Source organism: Camarhynchus parvulus, chromosome 3 (assembly GCF_901933205.1).
Source record: "Camarhynchus parvulus chromosome 3, STF_HiC, whole genome shotgun sequence".
Taxonomy (NCBI): domain Eukaryota; kingdom Metazoa; phylum Chordata; class Aves; order Passeriformes; family Thraupidae; genus Camarhynchus; species Camarhynchus parvulus.
Genome location: NC_044573.1, coordinates 70,087,955 through 70,108,016, shown reverse-complemented (window position 1 = coordinate 70,108,016; position 20,062 = coordinate 70,087,955). Strand labels below are relative to the sequence as shown.

Genomic DNA, 20,062 nt, shown 5'->3' with positions numbered 1-20,062 from the left:
CCCCCGCGCCCCTCAGGCCCGGCCCCGCGTTCGATCCGCGGGGCCAGAATTGCCACATGAACCTCTTTAATAAACGCTTTCTCCTTGTCCTTTCCCCCTCCTCGCCACCCACATGAATCGGTCCCGGTGTAGAGCAGACGCGGCGGAATAGCCGCAGTGCGGCCCCCGCAGTGACTGTCCCAGAGCAGCTACTGCGGCGGCCCCTTCTTGCCGCAAACGGGAATTTCGATGACGATTTTGCCGATGTTCCTGTTCTCCTCCATAGCCCTGTGCGCCTCAGCGATGGCATGCAGGGGGTAAACGCTGTCCACGAGGGGCTGCAGCCGCGGGGAAGCTCCTCCGGAGAAATGGGGCAGCACCTCCTCTGTGAAGGCTCTCACCAGGCGCTCCTTGTACTGCGGAATAAACACCTGCAAGGTTATTTCCAGCCACTTCTCTCACCGAGGTGTCTCAGAGCACGGCGTATAAAATGTACACAGCCCTCAAGGAGACACCTTCTGACATTCTCGCAGTGAGATGAAAACACCTGACAGGTCTAAATTACAAACAAGAAGGAAGCTTTTAGATTTATTACATCTTAATTGAATGAAATTCCGCAAAGCAAGTGGTGTGAGCTCCTTGCAGAACCATTTAAATCAAACCAATAAAGGTCTTGTAAATATTCAGTCTTAAACCATGCACAGAATCCACCTTAGGGCTCTGCACTGTGGGTCTTTTACTGTGACATCTGAGAATATTCCACATAAAATGAGTTTTCTTTGGTAACTGGGCATCCAAATGGCCTTGGTTTCTACTTTTGAAGTGACCTAATAGAGAGTTTTATTTTTCCCTCCTCAGACTTGGATCAAGTTGCCCAATCACTAGAGTTTTATTTCTTCTAGGGCCAAATATCTAAATTATGGTATCCATGAAACACAATAAGAAGTCCTGGGTGTCATTCCTCTCATTCAGGGAGGAATCTGATAAAAATAGAAAAAAAAATTTACAACTTAATTTTGTGGCATTTTCCAAAGAATGTAGTAACAGTTCAAGCTGGGGCTTTTTTGACAAGAATGTGTTTAACACTGGTTTAAAAAGAAAGCTCTCAAAACTATAATAAATTTTAAGATCAAACTGCATACACTGCTGATAGCCACTACTTGCCTCCTTGTCTCGAGACCGCAACAGGCTTGTGTGGATGCTGGCTCTTTTGGAAATCAGCCTTGCCAGCAAATCCCCATGGACTTCACCTCCACTCAGCAATCCATAAATGATCCACCGGCCATCAGTGCTCAGACAGTTGAGATTCTTCTCCCAGTATGAGGCCCCAACACAATCTAAAATAATATCTACTCCAGAACCTCAAGTAGAAACAGAAGATATTTCAGCAATGAAGTCCAAGCTGCATTAAAGGCAGGATAATTTCAAGCATGACTAAAACCTTGTTATTTATAGGTACAGAATTTGCCCTACAATTCTGATTTAAATCTTTCTACTGAAATTAGGAATTGGCGCAGTGATTTGTAAGGAATTACAGAATCAGGCACAAAAAAAGAATCATCAGTTATCCATAAGCAAACTCAGAACTCAGGCATAAACCACCCCAAATGCTTAGAAAAGCTACATTTTTTAATAGTTTAAGAATGAAGCGGCATTGGCACAGGTTGCCCAGAGAAGCTGTAGGTGCCCCACCCCTGGAAATGTTCAAGGCAGGCTGGATGGGGCTCAGAGCAAGCTGGGGTGTCCCTGCCCATGGCAAGAGGTTGGAACGGGATGATCATTAAAGCCCTTTCCAGCCCAGGCCATGCTGTGCTTCTGTGACGACTCAAACACCAAAATGTGAGGATTTGTTCCTTGCGCAGTTCCTTGGGGAGGCAGCAAGAACATGGCACAATATTTATGCCCCAAATGAACACAGCCAAAGAGAGCCCATGCAGAAAACAGCACAATTAAACTAAGGAAAGGCTTGTTCTGGGCTGAGCAGGAGATCAGCTTGTGCTTCCAGGGTCGCTACTGTCTGCTCCCTCACCAAGTGACAGCTGAAACTGAGTCTGTGTCCACATGTTGGGAGGTTCGTTTGCACTTTTATAGAGAGGTTTTTACCTTGGGTGAACTCCAAGACCTTTTCACTGAAGTCTTCATTCTTGTAGTTGAACCCTGCAGCTGCTCCAGCATTTGCTGTTGCTTCCAGTTTCTCCTGAGTTCCTGCTGTCACAATGGGAATGGCCTTGGCCAGTCTCACCAGCTGAATGGCTGCCATGCCAACCCCACTGGCTCCAGCGTGGATCAACACTCTCTCACCCTCCTGTACTTTACCTGGGGGAGGGCAGAAGGAAAGTGGCATCACCTTTGGGCATCACCTTTGAATTAAAATATGAACAATCTGGAAGATAGTGAAGAGGAGGTTGAAAGAGTTGTCGTTGACTGGACTTTGAACAATTGGACATCTTTGTAGCCTTCATAAAAGAGAGAAATCCAGAAGCAGCAGAGGTTGCAGTGTGCTGACAGGATGTCATTTTCCCAGCCTCAGTGGAAGGACTTTGTCTTGGCCGTGTGCAGTTCTGGGCATGTGTGACCAATGCTTAAGTGAGGACAGTCACAGCCTTTTTATACCATCAGTAGAAAACACACTTGGAGGATGTTCATACTGAGAAATCAGACACTCAGCAATAGAGAAATACCAGAAATGCTGGGTAACATTAAAGACCAGTCCTACCAATCATTTTACCATCTATTGGTTGCATTCATTTGTGTTTCACAATTGCTTCTGAAAGTGAGGCACTAAGTAGCCTCCCACTGATCCCCAGGAGACAACACTGCTTGAAGCAAGTCTGCAGGGAAGTTATGTTTGGAACTTCTTGTTCCTTATTGGATCTTTCAGATGCTACTGCTGAAGAGTGTAGAAGAAGGAGGAAAACTTTGGCAGGTTTATTACCTTGGCAGCGTATTTTTAAAATGAAGAGTGTAGGCTTCTGTCCATTTTAAATCAGCTCAGAGTGGATTTTACCTACAAATAATATCTCTGGTAAACAAAGATACAAGATGTTGCCTACTGTAGATTCACAAGAACATAGTGATAAAGTTCTTGGTGTGGTCATGCATGGAGTGAAGCCAAATCCTTAGAAGTAAGATGTGTTTTTCTGTGTCTGGAAAACATGGGAATAATTTCAGGGTTTAGGCTTAATTGGAGGTGTCCCTGCCCATGGCAAGGGAGTGGAACTAGATCACCTAGTTCCTTTTCAACCCAAACCATTCAGTGATTCAAACTGAGAAATACAGATAAAAAGAAACTGGCCACCTTTCCATATCCTTCCTTGTAAATATGTAATCAGCAGGGTAGGTTGGCACTGGGGAAAGGTGGTTAAGATTCAAGGATTTGTGTCTGGCATACTGGATTCTGACCCACAAGAATAAAGTGACAGAGAAAAGGTTCTTTGAAGGCAAGCAACATTCAAATAGAGGCAACAAGGAGAGGATTTTGTAACAGAAAGGAAGATGAGCTGTTTTGGTGGGATAAATGGGCAAATGCACCTCTCACCTACAAAATGGAGCAGCTGAAATGCTGTTAGCCAGGCTTCAGGAATGGCTGCAGCCTGGATAAAAGTCATGTCTTTGGGAATTGGCATCAGGAGGCCTTCGGGCACTGTCACGTATTGTGCCTGGCCCCCCCCAGGGAGCAGAGCCATCACTGCGTCGCCGATCCTCCAGCGGCCCGAGCAGCCGGGACCCAGCCCGGCCACGCTCCCAGCTGCTTCCAGGCCTAAAATGTCACTTGCTCCTTTGGGGGGAGGGTACTTCCCTCTCCTCTAAAATAAAAATGAAAAAAAAAAAGAGAAGGCAAGGAAGGAAAAACAATCAATGAGTGTAATGACCTGCAATATTTCATTCACATGTCTCCAGCCTAAATTCCTATTTGTTTAATCCTGATTTTGTCCTGTGCATATATTGCAGTAATTTGAGGATCTTCTAGCCTCTGGAAACACTTTTGCTTCCTAAGTGTTATTCTTCTTAAGTCTTATTCTTAAAATAAGAATAAATTGAAATATTTGTGAGTTTCCTCTCTCCAGGCTAATCCCTGCTGTGGAGATACCATGGTCTCCCTTTGGAGAGCATGGCTTGCAGCTCAAACTAATAATTTGAATGTGAATTTGAATAAATTTTCTCACACTGGAACTGTGCTATTGGAACATTGCCTTTTCATCTCAAATGCCTAGAAAACAGTCTGAGATCTAGAAAGAGCAAAGCTTTGGTTTTACATGTTTTTGTTGAAAGGTATCTGCCTTTCCATGCCAGCCCAGCACTGCACTATCTCAGATAAAAACATTTATCTGCTGAATCAACAAACATCTCTTCTTTCAGCCCTATGAATTCTCCCATCCAAATGCTCACCAGATTCAAACTCTTTTAGCTCATCAGATCTGTCAGGACTTCACAGGGGGGCTTGAAAAGTCTGTTTTGTTTTTAGGTGCATAAATCTGCTTATCCTACACGTACCTGGAGTAAATCAGCCCTATTCAGAGCACTGGCAGAGACCTTCACAAGAACTTCTCCTTCTCCTGGATTTGGTTTCATCACTTCTTTCATATAGAGATTTTCTGGGCCTCCTGGGCAATCAAAATAGGCTGCAAACATTTTCTCTAAAAAAAAAAACAAACAAAACCAAACTGAAAAAAACATTGCATGAATGCAGGCATGTGCAGTGGAAAAATCTCAGTAATGAAAGGTAACAAATATAGCTTTAAAAATTCCTATTTATTTCCCTTGCCTCAGGAGGTGATTGCTGTGTGCCTGATTTGCTGTGGTACAGGCTCTCACTGCTGCAGGAGTCTTTCAGGTTCCTCCTCAGATGCTGCTCCTGGGATCCTTTTGGCACCAGCAGATGGGCTGAGCTGTCAAGCCTTCTCCTGCCTGGTAAAACCAAGTGAGGAGCACTCTTCTCTCTGCTCCCTGGGTCCTCGGTGGAAGGAGATGAGAAGGAGAGGCAATCACAAGGGGAACAGCTGTTAGTTCCTGAGAGCTGGTACTGTGCTGAGTGCAGCACAGGATGGGCTGCTGGGCAGAGCCTCTTCAAGTGACCAGCACTGTGTGACAGACCACCCTGCCTTCTGTAAAAATCACTGATTTCTGCACAGGAAAAGCTCAGTGTATACCTAATTACTTGTGGTAAGACTGCGAAGGCAGAATGATAAACAGCTTGAAACCCCAGGGATGTCAATCCCCACAGGGTGGTGCTGTATGGCTACTTTATGGTGAATAAGCACTTCCATTTGTATAAAATGCAGTTTAAAGGCTTTTGTTTCTGAGGCTGGCTGTCTAGTCATTGTTATTAACCATTTAATCCAGTCCCACAAAATTTGCCTGTATCAGCAAAAAAATTCAATGGAAAGCCCACCTGATGCCACCCCATAACAATTGTTTCTGTTGCCTTAATTGGGTCCAAATTTAGTCAGTTAAAATAAGATGTGAAGGAAGCTTTTGTCCCTCTTTCATCAGAGTTCATTAACGTGCTTTTTTATAAATTATTGTCTTGTTTTTGCTAGATGCAGGCCCACAAAAATGTTTAAAAACCGCCCAAAAAACAAAACAAAACAAAACAAACCGAGAGGATCTGAATATTTACATTACTCTCAAATGCACAGAAAACCACAGAAACTGAGACACAAGTTTCCAACCAGTTCAAGTTCTCAGATCTGCCAGCAGTGGCTGAAAACGACAATTTTAAGAAGCTCTGTGGCTCCCGAGCCCACTCCCGAGCTCACCTTTTTCCTGTAAGGAAGGACGGACAGTCTGTGCCCCGGAACAAACCAGCCTGGCCTCGGGAACAGAGTTCGATCCCAGTTCCTGCTGGCATTCAGCTACTCCCCTGCAGGCCAAGGCGAGGAACAGGGCGAGGCTGTTCTACTTTGGAGTGACAGATAGGAGGAGTCAGAAACATGAGCACAGCTCCCCATTGTTCCTGCGAACGACCTGGATTATTCCATGGCTTGGCACAGAAATCTGTTTTCCCGCTTGGCCTTGCGGCAGAGATGGGCCGCTGCCCCAGCCCACGGGGGAGCTTGGCCTGCTGCCCGTGGCTGTGCCAGTGAGTGTGATGGGGTGTGCTCCAGCTGTGCAAGTGCTGTCACTTCAGAATTGTCAGTGTCTCAGATTCGATTTGCTCCACTGGCACTGAGGGTGTGGGAGCTCTGCCAGCCCCGATGCCATGAACGCTCTGGGGAGGCTGCCCTGGGCTCTGCTGTTCCTGGGGAACAGAGGCGTTCAGAGCTTGCTGGTTCCTTACACCCCATGTGTTTCTACCTGAGGGTTTGGAATCAGAATCAGTACTGTTCTAAAAGTCTGATGGTATCTCCTTGAGCTTTGCAGAAGGATCAGATCATGCCTTTCTTGGTGTCCTATTCACCAGCTCTTGAGTGTTTGAGCTGTCAGGGAATAAAACTGACACTTCAGACTATTTAAAAATAGTAATTAATATGTGTGGGATTTTTCTATGGATTTTTTTTTCCCTGTAATAATGAGATTTTTGGATTCAGGCTTTTAGACTCCTCTTTGAAATGGAACAAATTTAGAATCAAGTATAGCTAAATTCTTTTGTTCTCACATGACTTGAAGAGCTAATAATTGATGTGTTTCTGAAGATGAAAAGATCATGAAGCCTGGTCTATAGTACACACAGCCTGATTCAGTGCCAGTACTGGCATTGTCCCTCCTCCACTGTCCCCAGAGAACTTTGTAATCCACTGCAGTTTAAAATAACTTTCTATTGCACTCATTGATGATGTAAATTAACATGATAAAAATATGTTTTATTATTCAAGCATGTACAGGACAGTCTGAAAATGTGTTAATGTAGCAATTTCCTTTGTCCCTTGGGCCTGTGGCCCCTGTGTAGCTGTAATGCCATTACAGAACTTACTTTGTGTAGTGAGATTAGTAGCTATGTTACCTGGAAGCAGGCTAAAATAAAGCATTAGAAAGATAAAGTACAGCATCTTAAACCAAATGTTGAAGACATCACTTTCAATTCAGTTAAGAAACTTAGAGGGCAGATGTATAGAGTAGTCCTTTTATGAGCAGCAAGCCTACAATTGTTCATGAAAAAACAGAAGGGATCTCAGCAGCTGTAATGTTGTAAAGAAGCAGTTTCTTGTTTAAAGTTTTGAACTTCTGTACTTTATTTCTCAATGAGCACTCTTGAGGTTGATGAAGTGCAAGTTTTCTGTTGCTTCAGCTACCTTTCTTTCTAAAGTAGTCTGCTATAATAACACAAGGACATAAATAAATAAAAATTTAAATCAATGATTATAGAAGTCATATACAGAATTGCTGTAATGGAGATGCTTCTTTTCAAGTACAAATCCCCCTCGCACTGTACTGCACTCAAATGATGACAGTGCTGTTTCTATCTGAAAATTTAAAATACCTGTATTTGTGAGGTATTATCTGCTCTAAAGAATAAACACTAAGCAGAACTTTAAATAATTTTCAGAAATATCTTGTAACATGATGTTGAAGATTGCATGCAAGATGTTTTCCATTACCATCTGTATGGCTGATTACCTTGTCAAGTGAGCAGTTTGCCTTATCTCTCTCTTTGAATGACCACATTCACACCTTCCTCGGGAGGGGACCTCCGCTGATAACAGACTATTGAATATCGGTGCATGACTGATAAGAACTATAACATCCCATTGTGAGATGCTCCGCCCAGAGGGAGGAGCCAAGCACTGCTACCCCATATACTCCAAGATTCTGAAATTGCAGTTTCAGTTTTTTTTTCTCCACGAGATTCCCCAGAGGAACAGCAGCTACTTTTTCCTCCTGGATCTTCAGAGGAAGACTACATCCTTCTCTACAGAACCCCCTTGCTCCAACAGAACCACACCTGATACTTCAGAGGACTGCAGCCACATTTTCAATCGGACTGCCACTAGCACCCTGACCAACAGGGTGTCAGGTTGGGTTCTGACTCTGTCAGTGTTGTTCCAGTGGACTGTATTGTTTATTTTATTCTTTTTATTTCTTCCCTATTAAAGAACTGTTATTGCCTGCTCCCATATCTTTGCCTGAGAGCCCCTTAATTTAAAATTGTAGCAATTGGAGGGGGTGGGGAGGGTTTACATTCTCCGTTTCAGGGGAGGCTCCTGCCTTCCTTAGCAGACTCCTGTCTTTCCAAACCAAGACAGATTTTTTGGCCCAACGTGGGGCCACGAGGGGCACAGAAACCAAAAGGGAATAACAGTTCTTGAGTAATCTAACTTGTGTGTGTGGCTATAGAAACCTCATTAAGCGACACCATGTGGTCCAACTTGCCCTGGTTTGGGTGGCACGTGATCGTGGCTGTATTTCTCCCATTTATAGGCCCTTATCTAAACATGGGTCCTATAACCAAGGCTACTGTGTCTGTTATCCGGTTTGTGTTATGGGTGAATAAGGTGAGGAATTCATGGATTTTAACTTCCTCTGGAAAGCAGGCACATGGATTCACAGCTATCACACATTAAGTGTGTGTTTTTGGGGTTACTTTAATAATGGAACCTGCTGTAAGGAAATGACCCCAGGCGGAAATCTTCTCCCAACCCTTTAGCCATTTCTTTGGGTCCACCCCACCAGTTTTTGAAGGGTTCAGATCCACTTTAAATATTAATGATATCATACAGTGGCTGGTGTTGCTGATAGGCCTGCTCTATTTAGCATTCAGAGAGAAGGGGAGACTAACCTGGATAACTACCATGACACCTACCCCAGAACCTAATCGCCTCCAGAGTCTAGGGATGCTGCTGCCCCAGAGCCTGCCCCTGCCCCACAGTCCACCCCAGCTAGGGATGCTGCTGCCCCAGAGCCTGACCCTGCCCCACAACCCACTCCAGATGTGAACTACCCAGATTGGGTGGGGGGTTTGGTGAAGGAGATAGGCCAGATGCTGAAGGAATACACTTCCCCAGCTGGTGAGAGGCCTTCCCCCCACCCTGAAGAGGGAGAGTCCTAACAGTGCAGCAGCAGCAGAACCCACAGATGTTACAACGGTCCAGGCTCCAGCTGAATTGCAAAGGCAATCACAGCCAGCAGCAGTTGCCCCTGTAGAAACAAGGAGATCTAAGATGAAAGCAGAGCACCCAGATAGGGGAGGGCCCTCACAAGCCACAGGGGAACCAGAGGTTGCGATCATCACCGAGTCCCTGACGTCCGCAAGTCTCCGTAATCTGCACAAAGACATTGTCACGAGGGGGCGTGAGGCTTATACAACCTGGCTACTTGGTCTGGGATCTTATGGGTACAGGTGTCCAGCTGGATGGTGGTGAGGCAAGGAATTTGGGACCCTTGACCCAGGACTCAGGTATCAATCAGATTTTTTGTAAAGGGGAGCCAGGGTCCCTTTCCCTCTGGGGCGGCTTTTAATAAGTGTCAGAGAGAGGTTTGTTCACAGGGAAAGAATGCAGGAGCACCACCATAGAATGCGCTGGAAGACTCTTGAGGAAGGGATCCAACAGCTGAGAGAAGTGGCAGTGTTGGAGGTACTTTTGGGAGGGATGGACAGCATGATAATGACCCGACAAAGTCAGGTGCACAGGGCAAATGTTGTGGAGCCTGGCAAATCTAGGGCCATCCCAATACACCACCTTTATTGCAACAATTAATGCTGACACCAACCGAGAGACAGTGGGTTCTGTGGCCAACAAGCTTAGGAATTATGAAAGTATGATTAATGGCCCGATGCAGGCTCATGTCTCTGCCGTAGTCCAAGAACTCAGAGGAGATGAGGGAGATGAGGGAGGAGGTGAGGAGGAACAGTTCCCATATGGCACCAGTGCGAGTCACAGGCCCCAGAGTCAGAGTCCAACGTTCCCCAACTATAGAGAGAGGGTACACCCCACGAGCCGACCTGTGGTTTTTCCTGCGTGATCATGGGGAAGACATGGGAAGGTGGGATAGAAAACCCACTTCTGTCCTGGCAGCACGCGAGTGCGTCAACTCAAGGAGGGAAACACTAATCGAGGGAACTCCAGTAAAGTGAAGGTAGCCTCAACCTCCCATGACCGAGCTGCTGAGTATGATCTGTCAGATCCCCTGGAAGGTACCTCTACCATGTATACCCAGGGTTAGAGGGGCCCTGCCTCTAGCCAGGGAGGTACGGGAAAACCGGATTTTCTGGGCGGTGTGTGATCCGATGGCCTGGCTCATCAGAACCACGAAGTACAATGCCTTAGTTGATACTGGTGCGCGGTGTACCCTAATACCATCGGGACATGTGGGGGCAGAACCCATTTCCATTGCCGGGGTGGCGGGGGATCACAGCAATTGACCCTGTTAGAAGCCGAGGTGAGCCTGACTGGGAAAGAGTGGAAAAAACATCCTATTGTGACTGGCCCAGAGGCCCCGTGTATTCTGGGCATAGATTTCCTCGAACGGCTATTACAAAGACCCAAAGGGACTCAGATGGGCTTTTGGCATAGCTGCTGTGGAGGCAGAAAACATCAAGCAGTTGAACACTTTGCCTGGACTATCAGAAAGTCCATCCGCGGTAGGTCTCCTGAAAGTGGAAGAGCAACGAGTGCCAATTGCCACCTCAACAGTGCACCGCCCGGCAGTATCGGACGAATCGAGATGCTGTGATCCCCATCCACAAAATGATCCGTGAGCTGGAGAGCCAAGGGGTGGTCAGCAAGACTCACTCACCCTTCAACAGTCCCATCTGGCCTGTACGCGCAAGTCTGACAAAGAATGGAGATTGACTGTGGACTACCGTGGCTTGAATGAAGTGACTCCACACGCTGGCGCTGCTGTGCGGACATGCTGGAGCTCCAGTACGAGCTGGAGTCCAAGGCAGCAAAGTGGTATGCCACTATAGACATTGCTAACGCATTTTTCTCCATTCCTTTGGCAGCAGAATGCAGGCCTCAGTTTGCTTTCACCTGGAGGGGCGTGCAGTACACCTGGAACCGACTGCCCCAGGGGTGGAAGCACAGTCCCGCATCTGCCATGGACTGATCCAGACTGCACTGGAAAAGGGTGAGGCTCCAGAGCACTTGCAGTACATCGATGACATCATTGTGTGGGGAAACACGGCAATGGAAGTATTTGAGAAAGGAGAGAGGATCATCAGGATTCTGCTAGAAGCCGGCTTCGCTATCAAGAAGAGCAAAGTCAAGGGACCTGCCGAGAGATCCAGTTCCTGGGAGTTAAGTGGCAAGACGGAAGGCGTCAGATTCCCACTGAAGTCATCAACAAAATCACCGCGATGTCTCCACCAACTAGCAAGAAGGAAACGCAAGCTTTTCTGGGTGCCATAGGCTTTTGGAGGATGCACATTCCCGAATACAGTCAGATTGTGAGCCCTCTCTACCTGGTCACCCGCAAAGAAGAACGAGTTCCACTGGGGCCCAGAGCAGCAACAAGCCTTTGCCCAGATCAAGCAGGAAATCGCTCATGCGGTTGCCCTTGGCCCAGTCAGGACAGGACCAGAGGTGAAGAACGTGCTCTACTCTGCAGCCGGGAACCATGGCTTGTCCTGGAGCCTTTGGCAGAAGGCGCCTGGGGAGACTTCGAGGCCGACCCCTGGGATTTTGGAGCCGAAGTTACAGAGGGTCTGAAGCCAACTACACTCCCACAGAGAAGGAAATCTTGGCTGCCTATGAAGGAGTCCAGGCTGCCTCTGAGGTGATTGGCACGGAAGCACAACTCCTCCTGGCACCCCGACTACCGTACTGGGGTGGATGTTTAAAGGAAAGGTTCCCACCACCCACCATGCCACTGACACTACATGGAGCAAGTGGATTGCTCTTATCACACAGCGCGCCCGTATTGGAAACCCGAAGCCCTGGGATTCTGGAAATAATTACAAACTGGCGGAAGGTGAGAACTTTGGTCTGACTGATGAAGAGGAACAAGAACCAGTGACACGGGCTGAAGAAGCTCCTCCATATAACCAGCTGCCCCCAGAGAAATGCGGCTACGCTCTTTTCACTGATGGTTCCTGTCGCATCGTAGGGATGAACCGGAAGTGGAAAGCAGCTGTATGGAGCCCCACACGACAAGTTGCACAAGCTACCGATGGAGAAGGTGGGTCAGCCAACTTGCTGAACTCAAAGCTGTTCAGCTGGCCCTGGACATTGCTGAGAGAGAGTGGCCAAAGCTCTACCTTTACACTGATTCATGGATGGTAGCCAATGCTCTGTGGGGATGGCTAGAGAGGTGGAAAAAGGCCAACTGGCAGCGTAGGGGAAAACCGATCTGGGCTGCTGATGAATGGAAAGACATTGCCGCTCGGTTAGAGAAGCTACCTGTGAAAGTCCGTCATGTTGATGCCCATGTCCCCAAGAGTCGGGCTAATGAGGAACACCGAAACAATGAGCAGGTAGATCTGGCAGCAAAAATAGAGGTGTCAAAGATAGACTTAGATTGGCAACATAGGGGGGAGTTGTTCTTAGCTCGATGGGCCCATGATGCCTCAGGTCATCAGGGTAGAGATGCCACCTATAAGTGGGCACGAGACCGAGGGGTGGATCTAACCATGGACAGCATTTCTCAGGTTATCCATGACTGTGAGACATGCGCTGCCATCAAACAGGCCAAGCGGTGAAGCCCCTCTGGTATGGTGGGCGGTGGTCCAAGTACAAGTATGGGGAGGCCTGGCAGATTGACTACATCACACTGCCCCAGACACGCCAAGGCAAGCGCTACGTGCTGACCATGGTGGAAGCCACCACTGGATGGTTGGAGACCCACCCTGTGCCTCATGCCACTGCCAGGAACACCATCCTGGGCCTGGAAAAGCAAATCCTGTGGAGACATGGCACCCCTGAGAGAATTGAGTCAGATAATGGGACTCATTTCAAGAATGGCCTTATCAACACCTGGGCCAGGAACATGGCATTGAATGGATATATCATATCCCCTATCATGCACCAGCTGCCGGGAAAGTTGAACGGTTGCAATGGACTACTTAAAACTACCCTGAAAGCACTCGGGGGGGCCACTTTTAGAAATTGGGAAATGAACCTAGCAAAGGCCACCTGGATGGTCAACACCAGAGGGTCCATAAATCGAGCTGGTCCTGCCCAGTCTGAACCACTGCACACAGTGGATGGAGATAAAGTCCCTGTTGTACACATGAAAGGTATTTTAGGAAAGACTGTTTGGATTACTCCCACCTCAGGCAAAGATAAACCCATCCGTGGAATTGTTTTTGCTCAAGGACCTGGTTGCACTTGGTGGGTAATGCAGAAAGATGGAGAAAGCCGTTGTGTACCACAGGGAAACCTAGTCTTAAGTGAGGACTGTGTGTAAGGTTTGGGTTTTGTTTGTTTGGTTTTTTGTGATACAGATGGAAATAGGAAAAGGGGTGGATAATGTTGAAGATTGCATGCAAGATGTTTTCCATTACCATCTGTATGGCTGATTACCTTGTCAAGTGAGCAGTTTGCCTTATCTCTCTCTTTGAATGACCACATTCACACCTTCCTCGGGAGGGGACCTCCGCTGATAACAGACTATTGAATATCGGTGCATGACTGATAAGAACTATAACATCCCATTGTGAGATGCTCCGCCCAGAGGGAGGAGCCAAGCACTACTACCCCCATATACTCCAAGATTCTGAAATTGCAGTTTCAGTTTTTTTCTCCACGAGATTCCCCAGAGGAACAGCAGCTACTTTTTCCTCCTGGATCTTCAGAGGAAGACTACATCCTTCTCTACAGAACCCCCTTGCTCCAACAGAACCACACCTGATACTTCAGAGGACTGCAGCCACATTTTCAATCGGACTGCCACTAGCACCCTGACCAACAGGGTGTCAGGTTGGGTTCTGACTCTGTCAGTGTTGTTCCAGTGGACTGTATTGTTTATTTTATTCTTTTTATTTCTTCCCTATTAAAGAACTGTTATTGCCTGCTCCCATATCTTTGCCTGAGAGCCCCTTAATTTAAAAATTGTAGCAATTCGGAGGGGGGGGGGAGGGTTTACATTCTCCGTTTCAGGGGAGGCTCCTGCCTTCCTTAGCAGACTCCTGTCTTTCCAAACCAAGACACATGACAAGAAAAGTTACTTTTCTTTTTTTTCCGCAAAGAAATCATCCAGGACAGCAAGAGTAAACTCCAAAAAATAACTACTGCAAATCTGGCCCTGGAAAAACTTAGCATTAGTCTTTGCTAGGAACAGTGGCCAGTTTTGAGCAATGTGACTATTAGCAAGAACAAATAATGAGTGGATATTTTTACAGGATTTTGAAAGTGCTGGCGTTTTTTGCAATCTTTCAGCTTTACACTTTCTGCCCTCCTCCCATAGCAGAAAAAAAAAATAAAAAGAAAGCTCACATCAAATATGATATGGCGCCTGAATTTATTACTGAGCCAGCCAGGCAGACAATGATGCCTTTTGGATCTGGTCCAGCTCTGTGTGTAGTCCTGCTGAAAAAAATAAGATAGAGCCAGTCTGAAGTTAGCTTTTAGGGGAAAGCCTTGATGTTAGATTTAATAAATCCCATTCCCCCAGTCTCTGCACTGGGGCCAGCTCTGTTTAATGTCTTTATTGATCGTTTGGAGGAGGGGACCAAGTCCATCCTCGGTAGGTTCCCAGACAGCACCAATCTGAGTGTTGATCTGCTGGAGTGTGGGAAGGCTCTGCAGAGGATCTGGACAGGCTGGATCCATGGGCTGAGGTCAGTTGTTGGAGGTTCAACAAAGCCAAGTGCTGGGTGCTGCACTCGGGTCACAACAACTCCTACAGTGCCACAGGCTGGGGGCAGAGTGGCTGGAAAGGTGTCCAGCTGAAAAGGATCTGGGGGTGCTGGGGACAGCACTGAACATGAGGCAGCTGTGCCCAGGTAGGCAAGAAGGCCAAAGGCACCTGGGCTGTACCAGCCATGGTGTGGCAGCAGGGCCAGGACTGTCCCCTGTGCTGGGCACTGGTGAGGTCACACTTCAAGGGCTGTGTTCAGTTCTGGGCCCCTCAGTTCAGGAAGGACATTGAGAGGCTTGAGCATGTCCAGGGAAGGGAACAGAGCTGGGGAAGCCTCTGGAGCACAGGTCTGAGGAGGAGCAGCTGAGGCAGCTGGGAAAGGGGCTCAGCCTGGAGAAAAGGAGGCTCAGGGGGAGACCCTTCTTTCTCCGTACAGCTGAGAGGAGGGTGAAGCCTAGTAGGGGTTGGGCTCTTCTCTCAAGTTACAAGTGATAGAGCAAGATGAGATGACCTCAGATTGCATAAGTGGAAGTTCAGATTGGATTTTAGGAACAATTTCTTCACCAAAAGGGCTGTTAAACACTGGAACAGACTGCCCAGAGTCACCATCCCTGGAGGTACTTGAAAGATCTGTAAATGTGACACTGACAGATGTGCTTTAGTGCTGGGCTTGGCAGTGCTGGGTTAATGGCTGGACTCCATGATCTTTAGGTCTTTTCCAGCCATGATTCTATGGTTCTGTGATTCTGGGCATAGACAGGGCTGTCATTGGATAGAAGAATGGGCTTGTTTCATGTGCTGTATCAGTGATAGTAACTTGGCAGCTACAGGTTCTTTCACTGCATTATTTCTCCAGAATTAGGCAGAAAATATTTCTATATCGACTCCTGGTATTGAATCTAGATTTGTGTTCCCAACCAGCATCCCAGTTCAGCCACAGTTTTGGGGTTATTTCATGGGCACAGCACATTCCATTCCAGTACAGGTGTCAGGGCCAGAGAATGGACCTACACCTATCTGCTTTACAGTCAGGATCACTGAGCACAAAGTGGTTAAAAAGGACTCCTTCAAAATGCCACTTAAATGGCATCCTTCTTCCAAAAAATCAAAGATGTGAAATTAGCCATCACATTGCAAGTCAGCTTAGCTGTACCCCGGCACTGGGCTCTGAGGCTGAGAGAACAAGTGGATTTAGTAGAGTGCTGTGCTCCCTGCCATTATTTTTGCTTTGTGCTCTGATTTCACAGAGTTTCCACCTCTGCTGTCGCTTCCCAGGAAGCTCTTGATCTCTCACAATAAAGCCAAAGGTTGATGCAGAGACTTGTACCGATGATAACTGCATTTTCCACATGCTTTTTGTGCTGGCAAGGCTGTCACTCAGCAAAGCCTGAAGTTGGTTCATTTTCATTCTGTTCTGTAAAAAGATAGATGTATAAATGTTCATTCCCCCTCCCCTTCATATTGGAAAACATATTTTCCTCTGTGTGAAATTCAGGAGTTTCAGCAGAAGAAATGTAAGGCCTCAGATAAGCAGAATAACAGTAACAACAATAACAAAGGCATGATAATTGGCCAGCAGGAAACTGGTCCTCTTTCCCAGAAAGGTCATAAAAGTCCAGTTAAATTTTTTATAGTGTAAGTATTTCTGATTTTTTTCTCCTGGCATTAAATTTTCATCTTGCTGAGGAAACAGTCCACAGTGAAAACACTAAGAAATGAGATAAAACTTGATATAACCATTAGATCAGAGCAGAAAGAGGGAGCTGAGGGTTTTTTTCTGGGCTGGGTTTGACCCAAACCAAAAATTATTTTCTTTTAAAATAAATAATCAGTTCTAGCACGGTGTGGGAAAATTACTGTGGAGAAATTAAAGAAAACTGAGAAGTATCTTGGGGCTAAAGTTATAGTCACATTATCACTGAAACTATGGGGAAAACAGAAACTCTCCAACAACATCTTTTCAGTGTTGGAGAATCGAGGCATTACTTTTTTTCTGGCCAGGATGTGCAATAGAAGTCATTTCATTCACATATGCCTGGGTTGTATAGTGAAATCTTCCGTTTTGTCTCTAGCAACTCAGCAGGGGCTTCTATTGGAAATGTTAATTCAGCAGGAGGGTGAAAGAATACCAGCTGATCAGAGGTGCATTTGGTGTACTCTAAAACAATGTTTCTTTGGTCTTACTTGTATCCAAGCCCAACTGTGGATGCAATTGATGACAGCTGCAATTACAAGAGGAAATGAGGAAGGTACCTTACCCACTAAAATTCTAAAAGTGCTTTGGGAGGATAATGCAATTGAGTTGGATAGAAATTCCAATTCTGGTGGTATTTAGTCAGTTTTACCTATTATGCCATTGACAGCACAGCCACAGTTTTTGTGTTGACTGTTCACAATGCTTGGGTGTGTGTTATATACCAAATAATTGTGTGAGGGTTCAGTCACAGTGGGACTATACTCCATCCCCTGGAGCAGAAAGTATGGGCACAAAAAGATGAAAAAAAATGGCAAGGCATTGATGTCATTGTTCAAGAACAACAAGGAGTCATTTGTGAAAGTAACACAAAGCTTAAGACATTTGTCTTGACACTGAACAGAAATGTTTGTCATTTTGAGACACATCCCAGGGAAATCCCTGAAAATGTTTTCAATTGTACAAATTGGTGACAGAAGCATGAGAATTCTTTGTGATTCCATGGTAACTCTTAGATCATGTTAGTGTAGCTACAAGTAATCGCTCAAATATTTGTGTTTGTAAGTTCATTGAAATAACAGGATGTGGTTTTATTCACTCAGCTCCTGTCACATCTTACCAATTGTTACAGTTTAACTAAATGCTAATTCAAGACTTGATGCCCACCCCTATTGGAATGAATCTCACCTTGAGCAGGAAACTGCTACAACATGAAGACTTAAAACAATTGCTGAAACAAGCTCAAGAAAATGGACAAAGGACTCTGCTCCTTGTCCATCTCAATGTGGAGAAAATACATCATGTTTTGGAACCAGTCAAGAAAGATGCAGAACAGTGGTGGTGGAATACCCTCTTCAGATGATCACCAACTGCTACAGGAATTTGTTGTATTGATATTAACCCTTTTTCTTTCTGTCTTGATAAAGGTATTATATGTTAAAGTTTGTATTATTATGAGGCAATTAGCCTATTGGCCACCCCTACAAACATCAGATAATCCATGCAATACAAATGCTTGAAACACTCTTGAACTCCATTTGGATATTGGGAAGTTTGAGTGACTACAGTCATGGGGTTGATTAAGTGGGAAAATGGGGGAAAATTAGAGACATCTGTGTAGGGGGATATGGTATGGGTAAATGAAAGTGGTATAGAATGTTATCTTACCCCCTAAAGAGTTGCAGCTAGGTTAATTATTAAAGATTAGGAGCAGGCCTGATGTTAACAGGCCACACCTGTAGCCAATCAGAAGAGTGTTATAAAAGAGTGGATTGGTTGGTTGAGGGGGAGTCAGTTGGCTGCTGTGAGGACAAGGAAGAGTCAGTGCCTAGAGGAGCTGCCTGCAAGAAACATCAAGGAGGTACAAAACCTGGCAATATGGAACCCTTGCAGTGTGATGACAATAGAACTCTTGCCCTATAATGGCAACGCATCTGGGGGAAAATCTTCAGGCTAAACTTATAATCATATTCCAACAGAAGCTGTAACATTAGGAAATTTTAGGGTAAAATGCAGTTGCTATTTCAAGGAGGGAATGCAGTTGGCAAGCACAGAGTTAATTCCATGCTAATTCCTCCCCATGCAACGCCCCCTGCAGCCTGAAGCAGATGCTGAGGAGGGAAGAAATGGAAGGTGGAGCTGGATGGAGGCCCCATGGCCAGGCTCTGCTGTGATCCCTGCAGGAATGGGAACTCAGTGGTACCTTGTAGCTGACAAATCACACAGCAGCTGCCAGGCACAGGATGGAAGAGATGTCCTGTTCCTCAATCAGCAGCTGTGGGGAAATCGCTGTCTTCAGATAAGCCCCACTCTTTGTACTCTCATTGTGAAGGTGTGACACACCTCCATCCCAAAGTTACCCACCCAGAGTGTCACCACCCCTCCTTGAGTACACACACTCAATTTTATTAACTATATCTTTGAGAGCAAAGTGAGGGAATTTTGCACCAATCGAGAACAAAAGTATGTTTGGCTAGAGTCACCCAAGCTTCACCTAAGTGTAAAGAAATAGTCTAACAGTGAGTTAAGAGGGGGACAAGTTAGGAAAGACTCCACGTAACTTCTGGGATGGGTTGATGGGCTGATCTTGGCTTTTCCCCCGTGGGCACACCTGTTGGTAGGATCCCTACTCTGTACACATTATCTCAAACTTTCACTGGTGATCAGAGCCTGTGCATCCCTTCAGACTTGCTCTTGCAGTCTGTGCACTGTCTTCTGTGATCAGTGTGTTTGTTAATAAAGTGTGTTATTCCTTAAATTGCTCAGCCTGAGTCCTTCAGTGGTGCTGGCAGACAATGGTAGTGGATAAAAATGACAAAATTAATAACACCGACTAAGAGTGTGGGGGGTCCGGGGGGGGGTATCTTTCTTTCCAGACTGCTATCAGGGATTTGGCTCTGACACGCTGCTGTCACAAGTCCCTCGCCAGGTTAATGAACGCACCCTGGGTACAGCAGGCTGTGCCGGGGGATCCCATTCCAGGGCAATGGCAGGCGGCTGGGCGCAAGAGTCTCTTAATGCCTGGGGCGCTGACAAATCAATCATAATAATACATTTAAAAAAATAAAGTATAAAGGGCTCCAGGAAACACCCCTTCTACGTGGCACACAGTTATTGTGAGATCTGTGTGTCAGTGCAGCACTGCTGGGGGCAAAAGCCCTGACATTTCTTTCATCTGATGGTATCTCTGGCTGATTGCAGTTTCTAAGTTGGTGGCATGGTCAGCACTGCAGGGGAATGTGTGAAATCTAGTAATGCGATTTAATGAACTTTCGATAATAAACCAGGGAGCCGGACTGCTCCGGCTCGCTTCTGTTCGGCGGAGCCGTCCTCGCTCCTGATTGGCTCGCTCACGCGCGCTCCCCTCTCTGATTGGTGGGAAGCCTTGCCGCCGGGGGCGCGCGCGTTGGAGTTGCCATGGCAGTGTGGGACGCTGCGCGGCCGGGCGCGGAGGGATCTGGCCGTGCCGCCGCCCCGTCTGTCTTCAAGACCGCATCAGGGCTGCCGCACCGTTGTCCCCACAGGTTTCTGTGCCCTGTCCCCACGAGTAGCCAGGTTCCTGTCTCCACGGGCGGCATCTCCTCATCCCGAGAGGTTGCGGATGATGGGTGAGGGACTATTTTTTTTCGGTCACAGGGGAGAGGTGCGCCTGATGTGAGGCGCTGCCGTGGCGCGCCGCGCCGCCATTTTCCCCTCAGCGGGGCGGGGCCGTGC

At 46.6% G+C, this 20,062-nt stretch overlaps 1 protein-coding gene across 3 annotated transcripts; it reads right to left on the bottom strand.

Moving 5' to 3' along the window:
• Positions 1-4: 4 nt before the first annotated feature.
• TP53I3 (tumor protein p53 inducible protein 3) lies at positions 5-5,899 on the bottom strand. 3 transcript variants are annotated; one of them, XM_030945201.1, is made up of 7 exons: positions 5,739-5,898; positions 4,745-4,926; positions 4,474-4,616; positions 3,518-3,785; positions 2,083-2,295; positions 1,144-1,340; positions 5-395 (listed from the first exon to the last, which is right to left on the bottom strand). In XM_030945201.1, the coding sequence occupies exons 3-7, from the start codon at positions 4,609-4,611 to the stop codon at positions 189-191; spliced, it is 1,023 nt and encodes a 340-aa protein (XP_030801061.1). In that variant the 5' UTR covers positions 4,612-4,616; positions 4,745-4,926; positions 5,739-5,898; the 3' UTR covers positions 5-188. The 3 variants fall into 3 exon arrangements, with proteins under 3 accessions (XP_030801061.1, XP_030801062.1, XP_030801063.1); XM_030945202.1 differs by having other exon boundaries at positions 189-395; positions 4,745-4,933; XM_030945203.1 differs by lacking the exon at positions 4,745-4,926 and having other exon boundaries at positions 189-395; positions 5,739-5,899.
• Between the last annotated feature and the right edge of the window lie 14,163 nt (positions 5,900-20,062).